Source organism: Chrysochloris asiatica, unplaced genomic scaffold, assembly GCF_000296735.1.
Source record: "Chrysochloris asiatica unplaced genomic scaffold, ChrAsi1.0 scaffold00142, whole genome shotgun sequence".
Taxonomy (NCBI): domain Eukaryota; kingdom Metazoa; phylum Chordata; class Mammalia; order Afrosoricida; family Chrysochloridae; genus Chrysochloris; species Chrysochloris asiatica.
Window position 1 is genome coordinate 6,565,064 of NW_006408660.1, and position 22,223 is coordinate 6,587,286.

At 40.2% G+C, this 22,223-nt stretch overlaps 1 protein-coding gene across 1 annotated transcript; it reads left to right on the forward strand.

Annotated features, from left to right (window-relative positions):
• Nucleotides 1-466: 466 nt before the first annotated feature.
• On the forward strand, nucleotides 467-22,223 carry HMCES (5-hydroxymethylcytosine (hmC) binding, ES cell-specific). Its single transcript, XM_006870517.1, has 6 exons — nucleotides 467-678; nucleotides 6,892-7,035; nucleotides 9,287-9,412; nucleotides 19,292-19,473; nucleotides 21,677-21,869; nucleotides 21,987-22,223. The coding sequence occupies exons 1-6, from the start codon at nucleotides 496-498 to the stop codon at nucleotides 22,221-22,223; spliced, it is 1,065 nt and encodes a 354-aa protein (XP_006870579.1). The 5' UTR covers nucleotides 467-495.

The following is a 22,223-nucleotide window of genomic DNA, read 5'->3' on the forward strand; positions in this document are numbered from 1 at the left end:
ACGGATGGGCAGGAAAGAGGCTGAGTGCTCTCTCCAAGGATCACCTTCCTCGCTGCCCTGGTTGCCATTCTCTAGGTTCCCCTGGGATGCCTGGGGAGAAAAGGGAAGGAGTTGGGGGGCTAGACGACGGGACCAGAAGTGACCACAGAGACCTAATTTTTTGCCTTTCTTGGCTGAACCATTAAACCAAAGAAAGAAAGCTCCTTGGAGAAGTGTAAACAAGTATTTATGGTGCATCCTTTAATTTAATTTAATGTTTTGCACGATCCTAGACACTGGGGTCTAGTAGTGAACAAAACAGTCATAATCTTTGTCCTGCTGGAACTCCTTGGGGGAAACTTAGGCAGATGGTTGTTTAGCATTGACAGTTGGTGATCTGGGGTGCTTTGGGACTCCTAAGAGGATTGTGAACAAAGGACTAAAACCTAATACTCATTTGCTATACCAACTTTCCCTCCTGATTTGTGGTTTACAGGTTGAGAGGCAGTGTTGGAGATGTGTGGCAGAACATCCTGTCACCTCCCTATAGATGTTCTTACAAGAGCCTGTGCCTACTGTGACAGGCAAGGCCAACAGCAACTTCCCAAGTGGAGGGACCCGGACAAGTATAGCCCCTCTTACAACAAGAGCCCTCAGTCCAACAGCCCAGTGCTGCTCTCTCGACTGCACTATGAGAAGGTAACCACTCTATCTGTCTCAGACCAGCTTCTGGCTCAGCATTCTGGCCAGCCATTCCTATTAGTTGGATGTGTGCTAAGGCCTCTGGGATGACATTAAACACCAGCTATTACTGCTCAAAGGAGCTCTGGTAGCATAGTGGTTATGAATCGGGCTGCTAATATCACAGTTCGAAACTACCAGCTGTTCCGTGGGAGAAAGATGAGGCTCTCTGCTCCCATAAAAATGTACAGCCTTGGAAATCCTGTACAGGCTTGCTATGAATCGGAACCGACTTCACGGCACATAACAACAACAACAACATTACTACTCAAGGAGTCCTGATGTGGTGCTGTAGGTTAATGCTTCAGACAGCAAAGCTGTTTGAACTGCAAGGTCGGTGGTTCAAGTTCACCAGCTTCTCCTCAGAAACCCTATACAGGGTTGCTGTGGGTCGACAGCACTTAAAAACAACAACATTACTACTCAAAATGCAGAGAAACAGCTATAAATATCATTAAACAGCTGTAAACATCCATTAAGGTGGAGGGTCAGAGAAAAAGAGGAAGACCCCCCCCAGCAAGATAGATTGGCAAAGTGGCAGCATCAGTGGGCTCAAGCGTGACAACAATTGTGAGGTTGTCCCAGGACCGGGCAGTGTTTTGTTCTGTTGTGCATAAGGTCGCTATGAGTCGGTACCAATGGCACCTAACAACAACATTATTGATCTGGTCTGGTCCCCGCTTGACATCCTCTCTGGGCCTCAATGAAAGAAGTCTTGTAGCCTTAGGATAATTTAGGCTCAATTTTAAGTGTCTTTTCTATAAAAGACCATAATGCATGCCAAATTTACATGAGCCTTGTATTTGAATACATTTTTTAGAAGATGGCAGCTTTTGGTCCTCACCAATCATCAGTTATCTGAGTATCTTAAAAAACAACAACAGTCAAATCTCTTACGAGGCCAGCTAAATCAGAATCTCCTGGGCTGGGGTTAAGTTAAAGTCAGTTTAACCAGAAACATCTCAGATAATCTTGAATGTTAAAAGTTTCTTTTGTTTTAATCTTTTATGTTTGTCTCTTACTGAAGCTAGGAAAAGAGGTACATGATTTGGTTATTTGAAGTTTGATTGTGTTTATACTTTGAAAAAGTTCTTAGAAAAATGTAACTGAAAAATAATGAAAGACATTTCAGTGCTGGAGTGACCAATAATTCACTGTCATGTTTTAGTTCTTTTCCTTATTCTTGAAGTGTGTCTAATATTTAATAAAGGCGCTTCATCCCAGAAGTTAATAGTTTTTCCATGTCTTGACTACTTTAAATACCCTTAGATATATTTTTTTAACTCACTATTATTTCTCTTATGTATTTTGGTTCTGGTTGACCCATAATGGTCAAATCATTTTATAAATTTGATTGTGCTTCTGGTACATACTCTTGTGATATAATATGCTAGTTAAGAAAGTCTAATTTCTATATTACAGAGATCACATTAATTCTGAAATAAACAGAACAAATATTTCTTTGGTTGAATGAAGCAGTTTACATTGAGTCATTTTCAGAGGATGTATACTTCCCTATTGAAACTAAAAAAAAAATAATTTTTTTTTTCAGTGAGAAAGAAATCAAGATAAAATAAATATCATGTTTAGAGAAAGATGTAATTTGGTATGAGTAGAGAAAGGGACTAAATGTGTGAACCTACTCTTTTTTTTTAACTTGGTTTTCTTTAGAATTATAAGATGAATATTAGCTGGCAAAAAAAATTGTTCCTAACAGATGTAAAGACAAGTGCAGAAAGATTGTGACTTGTTCTTGTCAGTGGGGGACAATATTGGGGCTCAGACCCAGACAGCTGTCCCCATTCCAGAGAATGCTTCCTAGAACTAGGAACGGGAGAGGTAGAGCCCCTAGACAACACTGCCTTCTTTTTGGGTCGGTGGTATGCATTTGTTGATGGATGTATTGTTTAATTTTATTAAGATTGCTCGGGCTTCCTATTTTCGATAAATATCTGAGGTTTCTTTTTCCCCTGACTTGTAAATTATCAAGCAAAATTAGAACCATTTCAACAATGCATTAGTCCAAATCAACCACCAGCATTAACGTATAACCTGCAACATTTGCATTTGAAACCACTAAATTGCAAATTATTTCCTGTTTCATGTTTGTTTTTACCCCAGTGCAACCAGCTGTCTGGTCAAAAGTCCAGAAAAAGTAGAGAAAAAGATGACTAATACTGATCACTATTTCAGTATTTTAACTTCTCAGATACTTTCTATTCATTGTACCCGATAGGGGGCAGCCTTTCTTTTAGGTTTGGTTTACAGTTGTTCAGTCAACACATTCAAGTGTTAGAGTTAAAGGTGATTGTATTTGTGAGAGCAGGATCTCTCAAACCTCAGCAATATTGACAATTTGGGCAGAATAAGTCTTTGTTGTGGGGAGCTGTCTTGTGCTTTCTAAGTTATTTAGCAGCATTTCTGCCTTCGACTCAGTAGATGCCAGTAACAATCAGGTCCTTTAAACCAAAAATATCTCCTGATGATGTCATGCCCCTTGTTGTTGTGTTTGTTGTTGTTAGGGGCTACTGAATCAGTTTAGATTCATAGTAACAGAAACACTACTAGATCTTGCACCATCCTCCCAACTGTTACATTTGATCCCATTGTTGCTGCCACTGTGTCAGTCAATCTTGTTGGGTCAGGGGTCTTCCACTATTTCGCTGACCCTCCATGTTACCAAGCATGGTGTCCTTCTCCAGGGACTGCTCCCTAAGTCCCACCATGCTGGCTTCTGACTGCACTTAAACCAAGACGGATTTGTTTGTTCTTCTAGCAGTCCATGATATTTTTAATATTCATAACTCAAATGCATCAATTCTTCAAGGATCTTCCTTATTTATTGTCCAACTTTCTCATGCATATGAGGCTATTGAAAATACCATGACTTGGGACAGGCACACCTAAATAGTCAAACTGATTTCTTTCCTCTTGAACGCTTTAAAGAAGTGGGTTGCAGCAGATTTGCCTAATGTAATATGTCATTTGATTTCTTGACTGCTACTTTCAAAAACATTGATTGTGAATCCAAGCAACATGAAGTCTGACAACTTCAATCTTTTTCCATTTTTTATGATATTATTTATTGGTCCAGTTGTGAAGATTTTTGTTTTCCTTACACTGATATGCAATGCACACTGAAGGCTGTAGTCTTTGATATTCCTCAATCCTGTATCATTTGCATGCTGCAGGTTGTTAATAAGTCTTCCTCCAGTCCTAATGCCACGTTCTTCATATAATCCAGTTTCTTGGATGGTTTGCCCAACATACAGATTGACTAAGTATGCAACAAGCCCCTAAGGAGTGAGACATTTGCCTCCTGTTGAGAACCATAGGTTCTTGCAAATTTCTGATGAGTGATTATTGCAGTTGACCATTATATAGTGATATTTCTTCTCATTTATGTTTTTTTAGAGAGGAGGGATTCCTGGAGAGGGGATTTACAAAACTCTTTTCATCCATTTGCTCTCTTCTTCCTATCCCTGATGAGGTTAACACTTCCATTTATTTTCTGTCCCTTCTCATTTCTTCTAGGTCCTTTTTTCTCTTAGTTTTCTTACACTTTAGTTTCATTCTTCATGCCTCCGGGCATACAATAAACCTAGACTGTATCGATTTTTGGACTCCTGGTGTGGTTCTGTAGGATAAGCACTGGGCTGCAAGATCTGTTCAAACTACAAGGTCAGCGGTTCAACCTCACTAGCCATTCTTCGGAAACTCTACGCAAGGTCACTATAAGTCAGAACTGATTGGATAGCACTTAACAACAACAATATATCTGTTTTTAAGAACAAGATAAAAGGCAAGATCTGGAGGAAGCTGGACACAATCCTACCAGTAGCACTGTGGAGAGATTTCCTTCACTCAGAGAAGCCCTTCTGAGAGAGTACTAGTACTAAAGATTTCGTTCTTGAAATTCAGCCCTTTTGTGACTTTTCTGGTTCTATTTTTATTTCTCTGGGTGCTTTTTCTTTCTTTTCTTTTCTTTTTTTTAATGTAGTACCTATTTTGTTACAACAAGATTTTAACAAAGGATTTCATTTTCAAGTATGAAGTATTTCAGGGAGTAGGTAGACTCTAAGCTGATAACAGTGGCCAACGTTACCTTTTTATCTTTTCTAAGAAACTAGGCTCACATCAGTCTTTCTTGTTGTTAGGTGCCATCAAGTCGGTACCGACTCATAGTGACCTTATGCACAGCAGAACGAAAAACTGCCCGATCCTGGGCCAACCTCGCTACTGTTGCCACGCTTGAGCCCATTGATGCTTCCACTTTGCCAATCTACCTTGCTGAGGGTCTTCCTTTAGGAGGTTTGAAATGATCACTTTAAGAAAAAATTGAAATATCTTAACAGCCATAGCTTTGAATTTACCTGATAGCAAAATCTTTAAAACCAGCCACGAATATGCTACTCACCTACATGTTATTCAAGAAGAGAAAAATATGTCAGTGTACTGTCAAGAATACTGAAATGTTTGCAATTTTCTCTTGTCTTCAAAACGATTACTAAATTGCAATTCATTATTTTATTTTTCTAGTCTGGCTTCTCATTTGTATTAATGAAGGTGATGGCACAGACTTTAACTGTTCGGAATATCCTGATTTATTGTTCATGTGCTTCCTAGGTTGGATTCTTGTTGTTAGGTGCCATCGAGTCAGTACCAACTCATAGCCACTTTATGCACAGCAGAACGGAACACTGCCCAATCCTCAACCAACCTCACTACTGTTGCCATACTTGAGTCCATCGATGCTGCCACTTGGCCAATCCATCTCGTTGGGGGTCTTCCTCTTTTTCTCTGACCCTCCACCTTACCAAACATGATATCCTTCTCCAGTGACTCATACCCTATAAACTCCTTACGCTTCTCTTGTATCCTAACTGAACATTGTCACTGCTTCTCTTTCATCCTCCCAAGTATGTAGCCTAAAAAGGAAGAAAGGTGGGATGTCAGCTTCTCCCCAGGCCACAGCTTTTGCTCGCCGTTTCAGACACGGTCAGAAATGATCTGTCTTCTCCACTGCATACATCCATTCAGACACATGCAACAGCATAGAGAACAGCTAAGCCCATGTCTTCGAATACTTCCACATCCTACAACAGGCATGCTTACAATCAGCTCAAAAGTGCTAAAAGGCCCTCAAAAAATTAGGAATCATATCATTCCTAGTATAAAACAATTCAGAAACATCCAGTTCCAAAGCACACTGAGCACACTGTTCATTCCAACAAGAAGTCTCCAAAGAGGTAATTAATTACACTATGGTCCTTAAACTAAATCCATCCTATAGCTTGTTTACATAATTAAAGGTTTGTAGAACTACAACTGTGCTTAATTTTTTATGTATTCTCTGATTGCTCTCATGCTACAGGAGCAGAAATTCAGCTGCTTTAGTAGTTGCAACAATGACTGTATAGACTGTAAATCTTTACGGGAGCAGAAAGCCTTATCTTTCTCCCGCTGAACCACTGGTAGTTTCAAACTGCTGACCTTGAGATTAGTAGCCCAACTTTTAACCACTATGCTACCAGAGCTCCTTCCTCTCCATTTGTTGTTGTTAAGTGCTGTCGTGTCAGTTCTGACCCAGAGCAACCCTGTGTAAGGTTTCCAAGTAGTGGTTGGTGAGCTTGAACCTCCAACCTTGTGGTTCAAGCCAACTTTGCAGTCCAGCGCATTAGCTCACAGCGCCACACCAGGACTCCATCCTCTCCATGTTGTTGTTGTTAAGTGCCGTTGAGTCGGTTCTGGCCCATAGCGACCCTGTACAGGGTTTCCGAGGCTGTAAATCTTTACAGGAGCAGAAAACCTCATCTTTCTCCTGTGGAACAGCTGGTGGTTTCAAACTGCTAACTAGCGGTTCGCAGCCGGATTCGTAAACCGCTATGCTACCAGAGCGCCTTCTTCCTCTCCATAGTAGATGCTAATTGATAATTTACATGAGCTAAACCTTTTTGTATTCTCCACCTAACCCAAGCCGAATAGCCTGCATTCTAATAAATATCACATAATGATAAATCACTAAAATTGTATCCAAGTAGAATTTTTTTCCTTTTAATGGTTCCTCTATTCTTTATATTTTAATTACTAATAGTAATATAATGCATGTGCTAAGTTTGGTTTTATAAATTTCATTATGATCTCACTGGATCTTCCCATCGTCTATGGCAGAATGCAGACTCATCTGAGCGTATCATTACTCCCATGCGATGGGGTTTGGTTCCTTCTTGGTTCAAAGAAAGTGATCCTTCCAAGCTGCAGTTCAACACTACCAACTGTCGTAGTGACACCATGATGGAGAAACAGTCATTCAAGGTAGGTACCTGGTCTAGGGGAAAAGCACATTCAAAGTAGGTCAAATAGTATTGCTATAAAATCTTAGAAAACTTTATTAAAAATATCAAAATGGAAAGCTGTTGTTTCTCAACATATCCATCTGGATCTATACATTTATGAAGGTCTGTTTCCATCTCTCTAATTTTACTTCTCTGAAGAATTCAGGACTCTTCAGTTTATACTATGTTGAAACAACAGTTTTGACATCCTCAAGGGACTCAGATAGTGTTCCTTTTGAATATTATTTAAATTTGGAGAACAAAAATAAGTCTAAAGGGGCAAGATGAGGACTGTAGAGTGAATGCTCTAAAGTTTCCCGAGGAAATTCTCATATAACCCTTGCTACCCTTGGAAAATGAGCAGGTACAATTGTTGTAATAGAAAACAATTCTTAGGCACAACTTTTCTGACCTTTTTCTCACCAATACAGTTTTCAATTTTCTTATAACTTCTTCCTAATAAGCCCCTGTTATCCTGTGTCCTTAGAAAAACTAATCTATCAAGATTAGTTTTTCCAAAAAACAGTTGTCATAATCTTCTGGGCTAATCTCTCTGCCTTGATTTTAACTGGCCCAGCAGACCCCCTCAGAAGACACTATTGTGATCAGAATTTTTTTTGAAGGCACCCAAATGAGACTAAGACAGGTATATGACTGAGTGAACTTGTCTTCAGCCATCCACTGATCAGAGACATGTTTTGACACATTTTATTTGGAATAAACTGGAACCCTAGTAGCAATACTTTTCAGGTCTTGTTTCACACAGAGCTATCAGTGCCTTCTATACCTGAGAAATAAAATAAGGTTCTCTTTGAAACCCTCTTGAGGTTACAGAAAGGAGCCCTGGTGGCACAGAGGTTAAACCCTTGGCTGTTAACTGAAAGGTCAGAGGTTTAAACCCACTAGCCACTTCACAGGAGAAAGATGTGGCAGTCTGCTACTGTGAAGATTTATAGCCTTGGAACCCTATGGGGCAGTTCTACTCTGTCCTATAAAGTCGTTATGAGCCGAACCAACTGAACAGCAATGGGTTTAAGGTTACGAAAAATGTTCCCAGTTATTAATGTTGGAGTGGTGTTCCATTTATTATTGTGTAACAAATCATGCCAAAACTTAGTTGTTTAAGACAATAATATATTATCATCTCCTGATGTGATACCGTAGGAAAACTACTAGACCGCAAGGCTGGGTTAAACTGCAAGGTCAGCAGTTCAAACCCACCAGCTGCTCCTTGGAAACTCTATGCGGAGTCACTATAAGTGGAAACCGACTCAACAGAACTTAACAACAGCAAATATACTCTGTGGGTTGACTGGACCCACCTGGACATGTCTCACTTGGGGGTTTCTCCTACAGTTATAATCAGATGGCAGCTAGGGCTAGATGTCCAAATGACTACGCAGTCTGATATCTCAGCAGGGATGGCTAGAAAAACTGGAAGACGTTCAACATACCTACTTGGGCAGTGTTCAGGTATTTGGATTTCTTACATGGTGGGACATAAAGTATATAAAAGCATCTAACTCACTAACAGACAACAGGGACTTATGGTGACTTTGGGAAAAAGATGAGGCTTTCTACTCCCGTAAAGATTTATAGCCTCGGAAACCCAGGAGTACAAGGTCACTATGAGTTAGAACCGACTTCACAGCATGTAACCACAACCACCACCAATATGATGACTGCCTTAATCCAAAGTTTACAGTTTAAGTCAGCAGGGCAGAAGCTGCAAAGTTTTGTAACCTGACCTTGGAAATCACAAGAATTACTTCTGATGCAGTCTGATAGTTATACAGAGCCAGCCCAAATTCAGTTGAGGAGGGGACTGCATAGAATGTAAATACAGAAAGCCATGTTTCACAGGAAGGCACTTTAGGAGATTAGTAATTATAAACCCACCCATGCACTGCTGTTGAGCCGATTCTAAACCATAGTGACCCTCTATAGGTTGTTTAAGACTAAATCTTTAAAGGAGCAGAAAACTCCATTCTCCTGAAGTCACCCTAAGTCCCTGTTGTTTGTTAGAGAGCTGGTTGCTTTTATGTGCTTCATGTAATTTTCAACATCTGCATAACTGGATGCTATTATCACCACTTAATACCTAAGAAAAATGAGGTTCAGAGAAGTTAAAATCACTTCTCTAAGATCATACTCTAGTATACTGAGATTTTAACTTAAGTTTATAAAACATTACTATCTCTAAAACTGTATCATTTCATGTTTTCCCTCAGGTGCCTCTGGGAAAAGGAAGGCGCTGTGTTGTTCTAGCAGATGGATTCTATGAGTGGCAAAGGTGTCAGGGAACAAACCAGAGACAACCATACTTCATCTACTTCCCCCAAATCAAGACAGAAAAGGTATCAAAGTAACAAAGATCACAGTACATATTTGGAAATAAATTAACCCAAGAAAGGCATTCTTTTCTTTTACAAAGTTGTTGTTTTTTTTAAATAGCAACTCTAGATGTGGAATAAAAGAAAAGAACTGCTTTATTGAGACAGAATTCACCGTTATCTATATGTTAATGTGGGGATTATTGCCATTATATAAAGATAGTAAGTCTTCAAATGCGTGAATACAGGGTATCTTTCTATTTAGGCCTTTACTTTCTTTTAATTATTTTTTTTTAACTTTTTATTTTGAGTTAAGTGAAGGTTTATAGAACAGATCATCACTTTTACATCCTACAAATTAAGCACTTCATTTCATTGTGATTGAAGTCCCCTCAATGTTAAACATCACTTTATTCTACTTCCTGGCTGTGATTCTTGTTTCCACTTCTCCTTTCCCAACCCTTAATGCTGTCCTTTTGATCTCAAATGGTTGACCATTCTATGGTGTGTGTACCTCACTAGTGTTGTTGTTCACCCAATATACCTGTTTGTTGATTGGGTGACACATAGGGAAGGGATGAGTTCAGTTCTAGACTTGAAGAGTGTCTAAGGGCTGTAGTCTAGGGTTTCCACCAGTCTCTAAATGGTATGCCTGGTCTTTTTTATGATTTTGAGTTTTGTTCCACGTTTTTCCCCATTCTATCCTGGACCTTGTAGTGTGATCCCTTTCAGAGGAGTGGGTAATGGTAGCCAGCCACCATTCAGTTCTGGTCTCAGGGTCTTGGAGACTGATATTACTGTGGTCCATTAGTCCATTGGACTAGTTGATTCCAAGCATTTTTAATTTTCATCACTCTTCTTTCCTTTGCACAGGAAGAAACTAATAATTGCACCTTATGTGTCTGCTCTTTAGCTTTCTTTATTCTTTTTCAAAACTTTTTATTGTGAATTAAGAGAAGACTTACAGAGCAGATCATCAGTTTTACATTTAACAAATCACATTCTTCATTTCATTAAAATGACCATAATCCCCTTCATGTACATCGATGAACAATGTTTACCTCTATTCACTTTTTTTTTCTTTTTAATGTTTTATTGTGAATTATGTGATAGTTTACATGGGAGAACATTAGTTTTACAGTCATTCTATCATATATCGTTTCATTGCCATGGTTACAATCCCCTCCATGCATCATCAACCAACCAAAAGGTATACCCTGCAAGCCTGCGCCCCACACCCCCTGGTCGTCAGCACACAGCCCCTCTCCCTCTCTGGATCTAAAGTCCCCAGCTGCTCCATTGCTTCATGTCATCGTCTTTGCCTCCATCTCAGGCATCACTGCTTCTCTGGGTAGGGTCCCACTCTCCGTTTTTCTCCGTTGATGGTCCTAGGGACCTCCGCTTCTAGGCTGAAAAGTTAATCACTCCCCTCCTTCCTGTAAAACATCTATCTTTACATTTCCAACCCTCACAATCAGTCCTGGTAATAATTATTCTCTACTGTATCACAAGAGACCTATGTGCATTTCATTTTCAGCCCTGCCTAGACAGATTGGATACTACTCACTGGAGACTCTACCTTCCTCCACGCCCTCTGGATCTAAGTTCCCTCTTGAAAGCTTGTAAGCCATTCACTTCTTGCCTTTGTAGCCCCCCGACTTCCCCATTTTGGGTAGCCAGTGTCCAAGTTGTCCATGCCTGTCTACTCTGTGTGTGGAGGGTGTGGGAATGATTCTTGCTGTAAGGATTTGTTTCCTCTTTTGAGCTACTGCATCCATAGGTGTAGGTCAAGTTCATCAAATTGTATCAGATTACTCTTTTTTTCCTCTTCTTTCTTCTGGTTGAGCTCTGATCATCCAGTCATTGAAGCCAGCTCAAGTGGGTATTATCTGCAAGTGTGGGTGTTCTTGTGCGTATCCCTTCTCTTCTTATCAGCTGGATGCTTCACTCTCCACTCTAGTCCTCTGTGGCTATGTCACTGACTCTGGGCCCAAGAGTCCCCAGGTCTTGCCATACTACTGGCCAACCAGGTTTCCACCCGGGTTCACAGGAGTCTATTGAACACTGTAGGGCTTAGCTCGCTGCTTCATTGCTGTTTTTCCCTCACTTCCCCTACGAGCGTGGTCACCAATCAGAGCGTTTATTCCCATTTAGTCTTAGTCTTGGAAGAGGGTTTGCACTGAGGACTCATTAGCTTTTAAGATCCCAGTTGCTACTCACCAAAGTATGATATGAGTAGTAAAACCTTTAAATATGTATGGGTATACTTACTTTTCCCCTCACATACCCATTTAGCCTTTGTATTTATCTTTGTATCTACTTAAACATTTCTATTATTGCAGTATTATGCATGCATATAAGTGTTTACCTCTGTTTCCTTTAACTTTTGCCCTCCTCCTCATGTCTTAACCTTCCTTCATCTTTCTTCTGCCAACCTCCCTTTTGTTGTATATTGCCTTTCCTGTGTCCCAAGTTAATAGGTGTGTGGCCTTTAACATGAAATGGAATGCATAAAGATCAATAGCCTAGGCATTAATGAGCTGAAAAGGCCTGGTATTGGCAATTTTGAATCTGACTGATTGGCTTATTATGCTGGGAACAACAAATTCAAGAGGAATGGTATCCCATTCATCATAAAAAAAAAAAATTTTAGAAGTCACTTGAAGTACAATGCTGTCTGTGATAGGATAATATCCATATACCTATAAGGAAGACCAGTTAATACAACTATTATTTGAATTCACATGCCAACCACTAAAGCCAGTGATGATATTGAAGAATCCTGCCAGCTTTTTCCCACCACTCACTTGTCTGTCAGTATGTCATACTGTGGTGGCTTGCATGTTGCTGTGATTCTGGAAGCTGTGTCACTGGTATATTAAATAGCAACAGGGTCACTCATGGTGGACAGGTTTCAGCTGAGCTTCCAGACTACAACAGACGAGGAAGAAAGAGAGACGGACTACTTCTGAATATTTAGTCATTGAAAACCTTATAAATAGCAGTGGAACATTGTCAGCACCAGAATATTGAAGCATGATAAAGAACACCAGAATATTGTCAGATAGAGTGCCAGGAAATGAGCCCCTTGGGTTGGAAGGCACTCAAAATACCATTGTGGAAGAGCTGCTTCCTCAAAGTAGAGTTGACCTTGATGATGCAAATGGAGTAAAGCTTTCAGGACCTTCATTTGCTGATGGGGCACAACTCAAAAGTGAGGAGAAACTGCAGTAAACATCCATTAATAATCAGAAAATGGAATGTACAAAGTATGAATTTAGGAAAATTGTAAGTAGTCAAGAATGAAATGGCTCAGGTACATACACACAATGGAATATTATGCTACCTAGAAGAATAACAAGCTACAAGCCACCACATAGCATGGATGAACCTTGAGGACATTATGTTGAGTGAAATTAGTCACAAAAGAACAAATATTGCATAAGACCATTGTTGTAAAAGCTTAAGAAAAGATACCCATACTAAAAGGATAAAAGGGGAAAAAAAATTCCTTGTTATCAGGGGTGGGAGAGAGGGGACGGTGGTTAGAGCACAGGGTAGGGGATAGACACATCATAGTGGTGTTGAGGAGGGCAATGTACAAGAAGAGGGAGGGGGATGGAAGAACAAGGTAGGTAGGGAAACACTTAGGCAGGTTTGCACGTGCTAAATGGGACAGAGGTAAATAGTGATGTATGCTAAAAAGAAAAAAATGGAGTGAATAAACATCAATATCCTAGGCATTAGTGAACTTAAACGGATTGGTATTGGCCATTTTGAATCTGACAGTCTCATGGTTTACTATGCTGGTAATGACAATCTGAAGAGGAATGGTGACATATTCATCATCAAAAAGAATGTTTCAAGATCTTTCTTGAAGTACATCACTGTCTGTGATAGGATAATATCCATATGCCTCCTAGGAAAACCAGTCAATTCAACTATAATTGACATTTACTTTACGTACCAGTCACTAAAGATAGTGATGATGAAATTGAAGAATTCCATAGACTTCATCAGTCTGAAACTGATCAACATGCAGTCAGGATGTATTAATAACTACTGGTTATTGGAATACAAAGATTAAAAACAAAGAGGAAAGAATGGTAGCTGGAACATATGACCTTGTTTTTGATTTTGAGAAGTTTGGTGTTTTTCTTTTGGGGTCTATCTTGTTTCGAGTTTGTTCAACTTCTTGAATGACTACCTTCTTGTCTTTCATGATGTAGGGAAGTTTTCTTCCAGTAACTCTTTTTTTTTTTTTAATGTTTTAGTGTGAATTATGTGATAGTTTACATGGGAGAACATCAGTCTTACATTCATTCTATCGTATATCGTCTCATTGCCATGGTTACAGTCCCCTCCATGCAGTCCTTCCCCATACCCCCAAGGTCTTCAGCACACAGTCGCTCTCCCTCTCTGGATCTAAAGTCTCCCGCTGCTCTGTCGCTCCGCGTCATCATCTCTGGCTCCATTTCAGGCATCACTGCTTCTCTGGGTAGGGTCCCGCTCTCTGCTCTTCTCCCTTGATGGTCCTAGGGACCTCCGCTCCTAGACTGAAAAGTTAATAATTACCCTCCTTGCTATAAAACATCCACCTTTACATTTCCGACCCTCACAAACAGTCTTGATAACAATTATTCACTATTGTATCACAAGAGACACCTCTGTATTTCATTGTATCAGCTCCGCCTAGTCAGATTGAATACTACTCACTGGAGATTCTACCTTCCTCCAGGCCCTCTGGATCTAGGTTCCCTCTTGAAAGCTTGTAAGCCAGTCACTTCTTGCCTTTGTAGCCCCCCACCCCCCATTTTGGGTAGCCAATGTCCAAGTTGCCTATCCCTGTCTACTCTGTGTGTGGAGGGGGTGGGAATGATTCTTGTTGTAAGGACTTGTTCCCTCTTCTTCCAGTAACTCTTGAACAGTATTCTCTGTAGAGTTTTTTTTTTTGTGTGTCTCTTGCTGTTCTGGAATTCCTATCATGTATAAGTTATTCCTCTTGATAGTGTCCCACATAAATCTTAGACTTTCTTTGGATTTTTTTAATTCTTTTTTTCTTATTGTTCCTCTTACAGATAAGAGATTTTTCTTCAATCTCAGTAATTTGGCTTTCCATTGATTCAGTTTTGTTTCTTTGTCCTTTCAGTATATTATCTATTTCTAAAGTCTTAATGTTAATTTTTTTTTATTTCTAATTGCTGTTTTTGTATGATTCCCATTTTTCCCATTGTTTTGTCAATTTGTTTCTTGATTTTTTTCCATAGTATTGTCTTGAATTCATCAGTTTTCTTGGTCTTTCTTTCAGTCTATTGATATTGCCTAATTAGTATCCTTTTAAATTCCTTAACAGGTAGTTCTGATACCATTTCTGGTGTTAATATTTTCTGACTGTATTTTAGTCACTTGTTTGAGGCACTCTGTCTTGTTTCTTTGTTCAAGCTGAAGTTGTTTTCTCAAAGACATTGTGGTGATGTATTTATGTTTAGATTGTATATTGGTATATTCACAGGCACTCACCATCTATCTCCTGGTAGATGTGATAGAGACCAGAAAAGTGAATGCTGTTAGTTCTTTGTTTACTACACTTTTTGTTGTAGTGTAGTTCAGGGTGGTGTCAAGAGCCTACAGAAGCAGGGATACTATTCCCGTACCTGACCCCAGGCAGAGGAGGGGCTGCACAGGAGGACTCCCTGGACAGGCCCCATCTACCAGGAGGGCACAGAAACAAGGGAGAAGCATTCCCCCTTGCAACTAGCCTCCAGCTTTGTCCTGTGCCCACAGGCTGCTGTATCAACAGCCACTCACAGACATTCAAGATGACTGTACCACTCCACGCTGTCCTAGGGTCGGACCATTTTTCTCTTTCACAGTTTCTGTTCAGCTTTCTCTTCCAGTCAGCACTCAGTCTACCTCTTTGTTGTATCCTCTGATGCTCAAGGTTCCAGGATCACCGTCTGTATCAGTTTTACTCAGTCTTCCATATTCACCTCAGTACATTGGATTATATGCCATATTGTCACAGTCTCAATCTCTATACATTTCCCTATTCCTGTGTTTTTATATATAAGTGAGGTCATTCAATATTTGTCCTGTTGTGATTAACTTACTTCACTCTGCATGAGTTTTCAAGCTCCATCCATATTTTAACATTTAGTAAGATTTCATTTTTCCTGCTGGCTGAGTCATATTCCATATGTACCACATTTTGTTTATACATTTATCCACTGATGGGCATTATTCCCACCCTTTAGCTATTGTGAGTATTGCTACAGTGAACATCAGTATACAGGTATCTCTTTGAATCCCTGCTTTCAAGTCTTTTGTGTATATTCCTAGAAGTAGAATTGCTGGGGTTTATGGTAGCATAGTGGGTTATGCATTGAGCTGCTAACTGCAAGATGAGCAGTTCAAATCCACTAGCCGCTCTGTGGGAGGAAGATGAGGCTTTCTATTCCCATAAAGATTTATAACCTTAGTTGGAACTGACTCAACAGCAAATGGCAGCATGGTAGTTCTATTTTTAAGTTTTTTACCACCTACACTGTTTTTCACAACTGAGCCATTTTGATTCCTATCAGCAATAAAGAAGTATTCTGATTTCCTCATATTATCATCAGCATTTGTTATTTTTGTTTTTTTAGTTTGTTTTTAATCTTAGCCATTCTAGTAGAAATAAGTTGGTATCTCACTGTGGATTTGATTTGCATCTGTTTTATAGTGATGATGTTGAGCATCTCATGTGTTGGGTGGCCATTTGAATGTTTTCTTCTGTGGATATCTATCCAAGTCCATTATTTATCTTTTTGTTATTAATTTGTCAAAGTTTTTTATATATTTTGATTATTAAATGCTTATTGGAGTCCTGGTGTGACTCTATAGGATAAGCACTGGACTGCTAACTGCAGGATTGGCAGTTCAAACACACTAATCACTCCTCGGAAACCCTATACAGGGTTGCTGTGTGTCAGAACCAACTCAATAGTACTTAAGAACAGGTTCTTATCAGATATGTTTTCCTTAGATAGTCTTCCTCTTGGCTTTTTTGTTGTTGTTTTTGTTCCCTAACATCATGAAAGACAAGAAGATAAGCATACAAGAAGCTGAAAGAACCTCAAACTGGATAGATCCCAAAAGAAAATCACCAAGACATACCATAATGAAACTTTCCAAAACCAAAAATCAAAGAATCCTGAGAGCAGCTTGGAAGAAATAAAAAATTACGTACAAAGGAGAACCAATAAGACCAAGCTCTGAAAGAAAATGATTGCCAACCAAGAATCACATGCCCAGCAAAGTTGTCCCTCAAATACAATGACAAAATTAGGACATTTCCTAATAAACAGAAATTAAAGACATTTTGCATTAACTGGACCAACTTTACAGAAAATGCTAAAGGGTATTCTTTGGACTGAGAACCAACAACAGCAGATGCAACCTAAGGTTATCACACATGACACCACCACCCAGAACTCAATCCAGATATGCTAGTATTTAAAGTAAAACAAGGAGTCCTGGTGTGGCACTGCAGATGAATACACTGGACCACAAGGTCAGTTTGTATCAAAAAGTTGGTAGTTCAAACTCACTGGCTGCTGCTCGGAAACCCCATTACACTGGTTTGCTATGAGTTGCAACCAACTCAACAGCACTTAAACAATACAACAGATAAGAAAATGAGAAGAAAACCCACAAACAAAATTAACTCAGCTGATAAAATTATGTGGAACAAAGAATCCATCAGTACCACACACACCAAAAAACACACAGAAAAATACCAGTAAATTCATGCCTGTTGATAATTATAATGAATGTAAATGGATTATATGTACTAGTCAAGAAAAATAGCAGAATGGATAAGAAAATGGGATCCTTAAATATGCTGTCTACAGGATACGTATCAAAAAGATGGAGACAGACTAAATGCCCATCAACAGAAGAACGGTTAGACAAATTTTGGTACATACACACAATGGAATACTACAAAACATTGAAGAATCTTGATGAATCTCAGCATGGTTGAACCTGGAAGACATTATGCTGAGTGAAATTACTCAATCACCAATGTTGTAAAAAAGTTTTTGAAGGTTTTCTTGACAAAAGAAATAATCTATGATGGTAAACTGCCAAAGGGAAAATTATTCATGGAGTAGAAGGTTTGTTGTTAATAAGTGCTATCGAGTCAGTTCCGACCCATAGCGACCCTGTATAGGGTTTCCGAGGAGACGCTGGTACACTTGAACCGCTGACCTTGCAGTTTAAAGGTCTTTGCAGTGTGGTGCATTAACCACAGCGCCACACCAGGACTCCAAGCAGAGGGTTGTTGTTGTTAAGTGCCGTCGAGTCAGTTCCAACCCATAGCAACCCTGAACAGTGTTTCCGAGGCTGTAAATCTTTACGGGAGCAGAAAGCCTCATCTTTCTCCTGCGGAACAGCTGGTAGTTTTGAACTGTTGACCTTGTGGTTTGCAGCCCGATTCATACCACTATGCTACCAGAGCTCCTTATAGACAGAGGGTAGACACATGTTAATATGGGTGCCAGCGCAGGCAGTATACAACAAGAGGTCGGTTAGCAGAGGAAAGATGAAGGTAGCAGGAGACACAGGGAGGAATGCAACAGTTAAAGTGAATAGAGGCTAAAAATGTTAACTGTTGGTACATGGAGAGGATTGCATTCACGTAATGAACAAAGTATATGATTTGTTGAATGTTAAACTGATGGTCTGCTCTGTAAACGTTCACTCGATTCATACACACACAAAAAAACTCCAGATGGCGGAGTCACTCCATGCCAATTGATAGCCCTCAAGTTTTTCTTTTCTCTCTTTGCTGTTGTTCAGCTTCCTCTTCCAGTGAACTATCTTCTGAAGTTCAGTGTTCCAGCACCACCACCTGTATCTGTTTCACTTGTTCACCCATGTCTTTGTTGCAGACGGTCTGCTCAGTGTGTCTGCCCACTCCATGATAGGGCTTACTTACTGCCTTTCATCTGGCAGCTAAAGACTTGTCCCTTAGGGATGAAGTGGTCAGACAAAACCTCATACCTCCCCAGAGCAGAGGAACTCTCTTACTCAAACCACCAAAAGACTGCCCTTACCCCAGTCTTTTTGTTATAAGCACCCCAGAAAGGTCTGTGAAGGGCTGTGCATATTCCTCTGATGTCTGCAAACACCAGGGGTTCTGTACTCCCATTGTAACCCACACTGCTGTTAGCAATGCGATGCTTATATTTAGAAGCTTACCTGCTTGTACGGAGTCCCTGTCTTCCCCTTGTTGCACAAGTAAGCCAGTGTTTGCATCCCATCTCTCTTTGGAAGCCCCTGTCTTTCCTTAAATTTCAGGCTAGTTGGTTGCTCTGTGACCTCAGTTCTTTGATAACTTCAACAAAACTGATAATTTCATAGGTGATCTAGGCCTTTTTTGTTGTCACTTAGGTTGGGAGTGAAACTCTTTCCAGCTTTCTATATTTTGAGCCCTTGAATTGAACCTTGAATGGCACGTAGGAGCTAGCGTAGTGAAAAAGGACAGGAAAGACATTTTGAGCAGAGGAATGTGCTCAGACAAGACACAGGGGTAGAAAATTGCATGAATGCTTCATTTACCAATAGCTGGTTTGGGGTCAAATTAACATTGTGAGTGACAGTTGGGAGGAATAGTAGTAGAAGGACCTGATTGTCTGGTGAAGGTGTTAAACTGTATTCTGAAAGTATTGAGAAGCCATGCATATACAGCTTTGGTAGGCATTTTCCACCAAGCTTCTGTTCTTTGGTGATCAAGATTGGTTAATAAGGCATGGGCTGAATTACTTCTGAAATGATTGTCATGTTCTTAAGTCTATCCATAGTACCTGTGTGTAGAAGAGGCTGCTGAATATCTAATTTCTCCATGTGTTTTGCCCTCAGTCAGACAATATTGCTGCTGCAGATAGTCCTGAGGAGCGAGAGAAGGTATGGGACAACTGGAGACTACTGACGATGGCTGGGATCTTTGACTGCTGGGAGCCCCCAGAGGGGGGTGACATCCTGTATTCCTACACTATCATCACAGTGGATTCCTGCAAAGGCCTGAATGACATCCACCACAGGCAAGTCACACTGCTGTTCCTCAGTCCAAAAGAATTCTGAGGAAGGTTATATCCCATTGCTTTTAGATGGGCAGCTTTGGAATTCAAAGTTTCTTTATGCATAAATTTAGAGAGTAGCAAATTACTAAGTTGCTTCACAAGATGCAGTTATACTTGACCCTTGAGCAATGTGGAGTTATTGGTGCTGACCCCTTGTACAGTTGAAATTCCAAGTATAAGTTGGTTTTTAAAAACATTATATAATGAATTAAATGAAGATTTACAGGGCAGATCATCAGTTTTACATTCAACAAATCATATACTTCATTTCAATGATTGCAATCCCCTCCATGTAACATCAGTTATCCCACTTCCTTCTTGTGATTCTTGTTTCCATTCTACCCTCCTTCCCAACCTTTCTAAATTATGTCTTTATGTAAATGCTACCTTTTTTATCTGGAATGGTTGACGATACCTTACTACTGTTGTTGCCTCCTCTATATACTTATCTACTTCTTGAAATCAGTTCAGCCATGAGGGTGAGTTCACTTCTACACCTGAAAGGTGACCGAGTGCTATGGTCTCAGGTTCCAGTCTTTCTGATCAGTACATATGGTCTTTTTTTTTACAATTTTGATCTTGTTCCACATTTTCTCTCACTCTTTTCAAGACCTTCTAATATTATGCCTTTCAGAACAGTTGGTAGTGGTAGCTAGGTACCATCTAGTTCTTCTGGTCTCAAAGTCATAGAGACTGGTGTGCACGTGATCCATGAGTCCATTGAAATAATTGATTCCAAGCATTGTCAATTTGTCAATTTTCATCATTCTTCTTTCCTCCAAACGGGGAGACCAGTAGTTGCACGTTAGTAGGCCGTTTATGAGCTTTTAAGATAACGGATGCTACTTACTAGAGTAGGATATAGAACAGTATGTTTCAGGACCATGTTATGCCAATTGACCATGGTGTCCCCTGAAACTGTGGTCCTGAACCCCCCAGGCCCAGCACCTCATTCCTTCTATGTGCTTAGTAATGTCTAAGCAGTTTCCATTTCATAACCCCTCCTTTTCCCTCTGTATGCTCCCCTACATTTATAGATATGTTACAACAAAGGTAAATATCCATGTACAAATATCCTCTGTCAAACCTTTATGTATCTGTAGGTATACTCCCATACCTGTTCAGCCTGTGTATCTGTTACTGTATATACCCATAGATCACTATTATTGTAGGGTTGTATATATAACAGTATTTGCCTTTATTCCTTTTAACTCTTGCACTCTTTTCTGTGCACATATAACTTTGGACTCCCCCAAAATTTACTAATAGTGGACTCCTGGTGTGGTGCTGTAGGATCAGATCTGGATTGCAAACCACAGAGTGGGCAGTTCAAACCCACCAGCAGCTCCTCAGAAACCTGTATAAGGTCGCTATGAGTCAGAACTGACAAAACGGCACTTAACAACAACAACTGTTGACCATAAGCACATTTTCAAAACGAGATGAAAAGGTATTTACAAAATGTGCAAGCTTTTTATGCCTGCTGGCAGTATAGCTACTGCAATGATTTCATGAATTTCCTTTTCTTTTTAACAATGATCCTTACACTAGATTCATTTATCTTGAAAGGGCAGGCAGTCTACAGTACATACCAAGTGCTGTCTCCTGAGCAATAGGCATGATGGACTCCACATCAGTGACAATGCGGCAAAGCCATAAAAATGGTCCATGACAGTAACAACTTCAAGAAGTACTGCTAGGTCAACAAGATCTAAAGGAGTACAAGAAAGATTGTTTAGCATATGGACTGAATGTCAAATGAGAAAATTGGAATCTTTGTTGTAAAGAGAAAGCACTATCTATATATAAAGACCTTAGAATTGCCTCCTTTAGTGACAGTAGCGACTTGTTGAGTGGTTTCAAACATCACTACATTTTCCAGTGCCATCAGCTGTCAGGCAAAGTAATTGGTACACCAGAATGCACTAGGATCTAGTCATAACACTATCACTATTCATTGTTATTGCACCTGGCTTTCCTAGGGTTGGATCTGGTGCCCTGTCAGGTTGTGCTTAGGGAGCCTCCATGGCAGCAGTCAGCCTGTAATGCACAGAGGGGGACTGTCCCTTGTGATGATCTGAGCTAGTAGTAGACTCATGTTTCTCTTCCTTCTCTCCCTACCCTCACTCACCTCTTCTAACTAATATCATGACCACTCTGCTAGGATGCCTGCCATATTAGATGGAGATGAGGCAGTCTCAAAATGGCTTAACTTTGGTGAGGTCTCAACTCAAGAAGCTTTGAAGTTAATCCACCCCACAGATAACATCACCTTCCATCCAGTCTCCCTCGTGGTGAACAACTCCCGTAACAACACTCCTGAGTGCCTGGCTCCTGTTGACTTTCTTGTCAAAAAGGTAAGAACCTGTGACCATTAGTCTCTTTTCTAAACTCTCTTTCTGTCACTAAGGCCTTCTTAACCTTTCCCAAATGCTTGAGCAGGGTGATCTCAGTATTGTCCTCCTTTTTCCTAGGAGCTAAAGGTAAATGGCAGCAGCCAGAGAATGTGGCAGTGGCTAGCCACAAAGTCACCCAAAAAGGAAGATTCCAAAACTGCCCAGAAGGAAGAGTCAAATGTGCCTCAGTGGTCTAGCCAGTTTCTGCAGAAGAGCCCTCTCCCTGCCAAGAGAGGCAGCGCAGGACTTATGGAGAGATGGCTGAAGCAGGCCAAGGAAGAGGAACCCCCAGCTAAGCAGCCTCACTGTCAATAA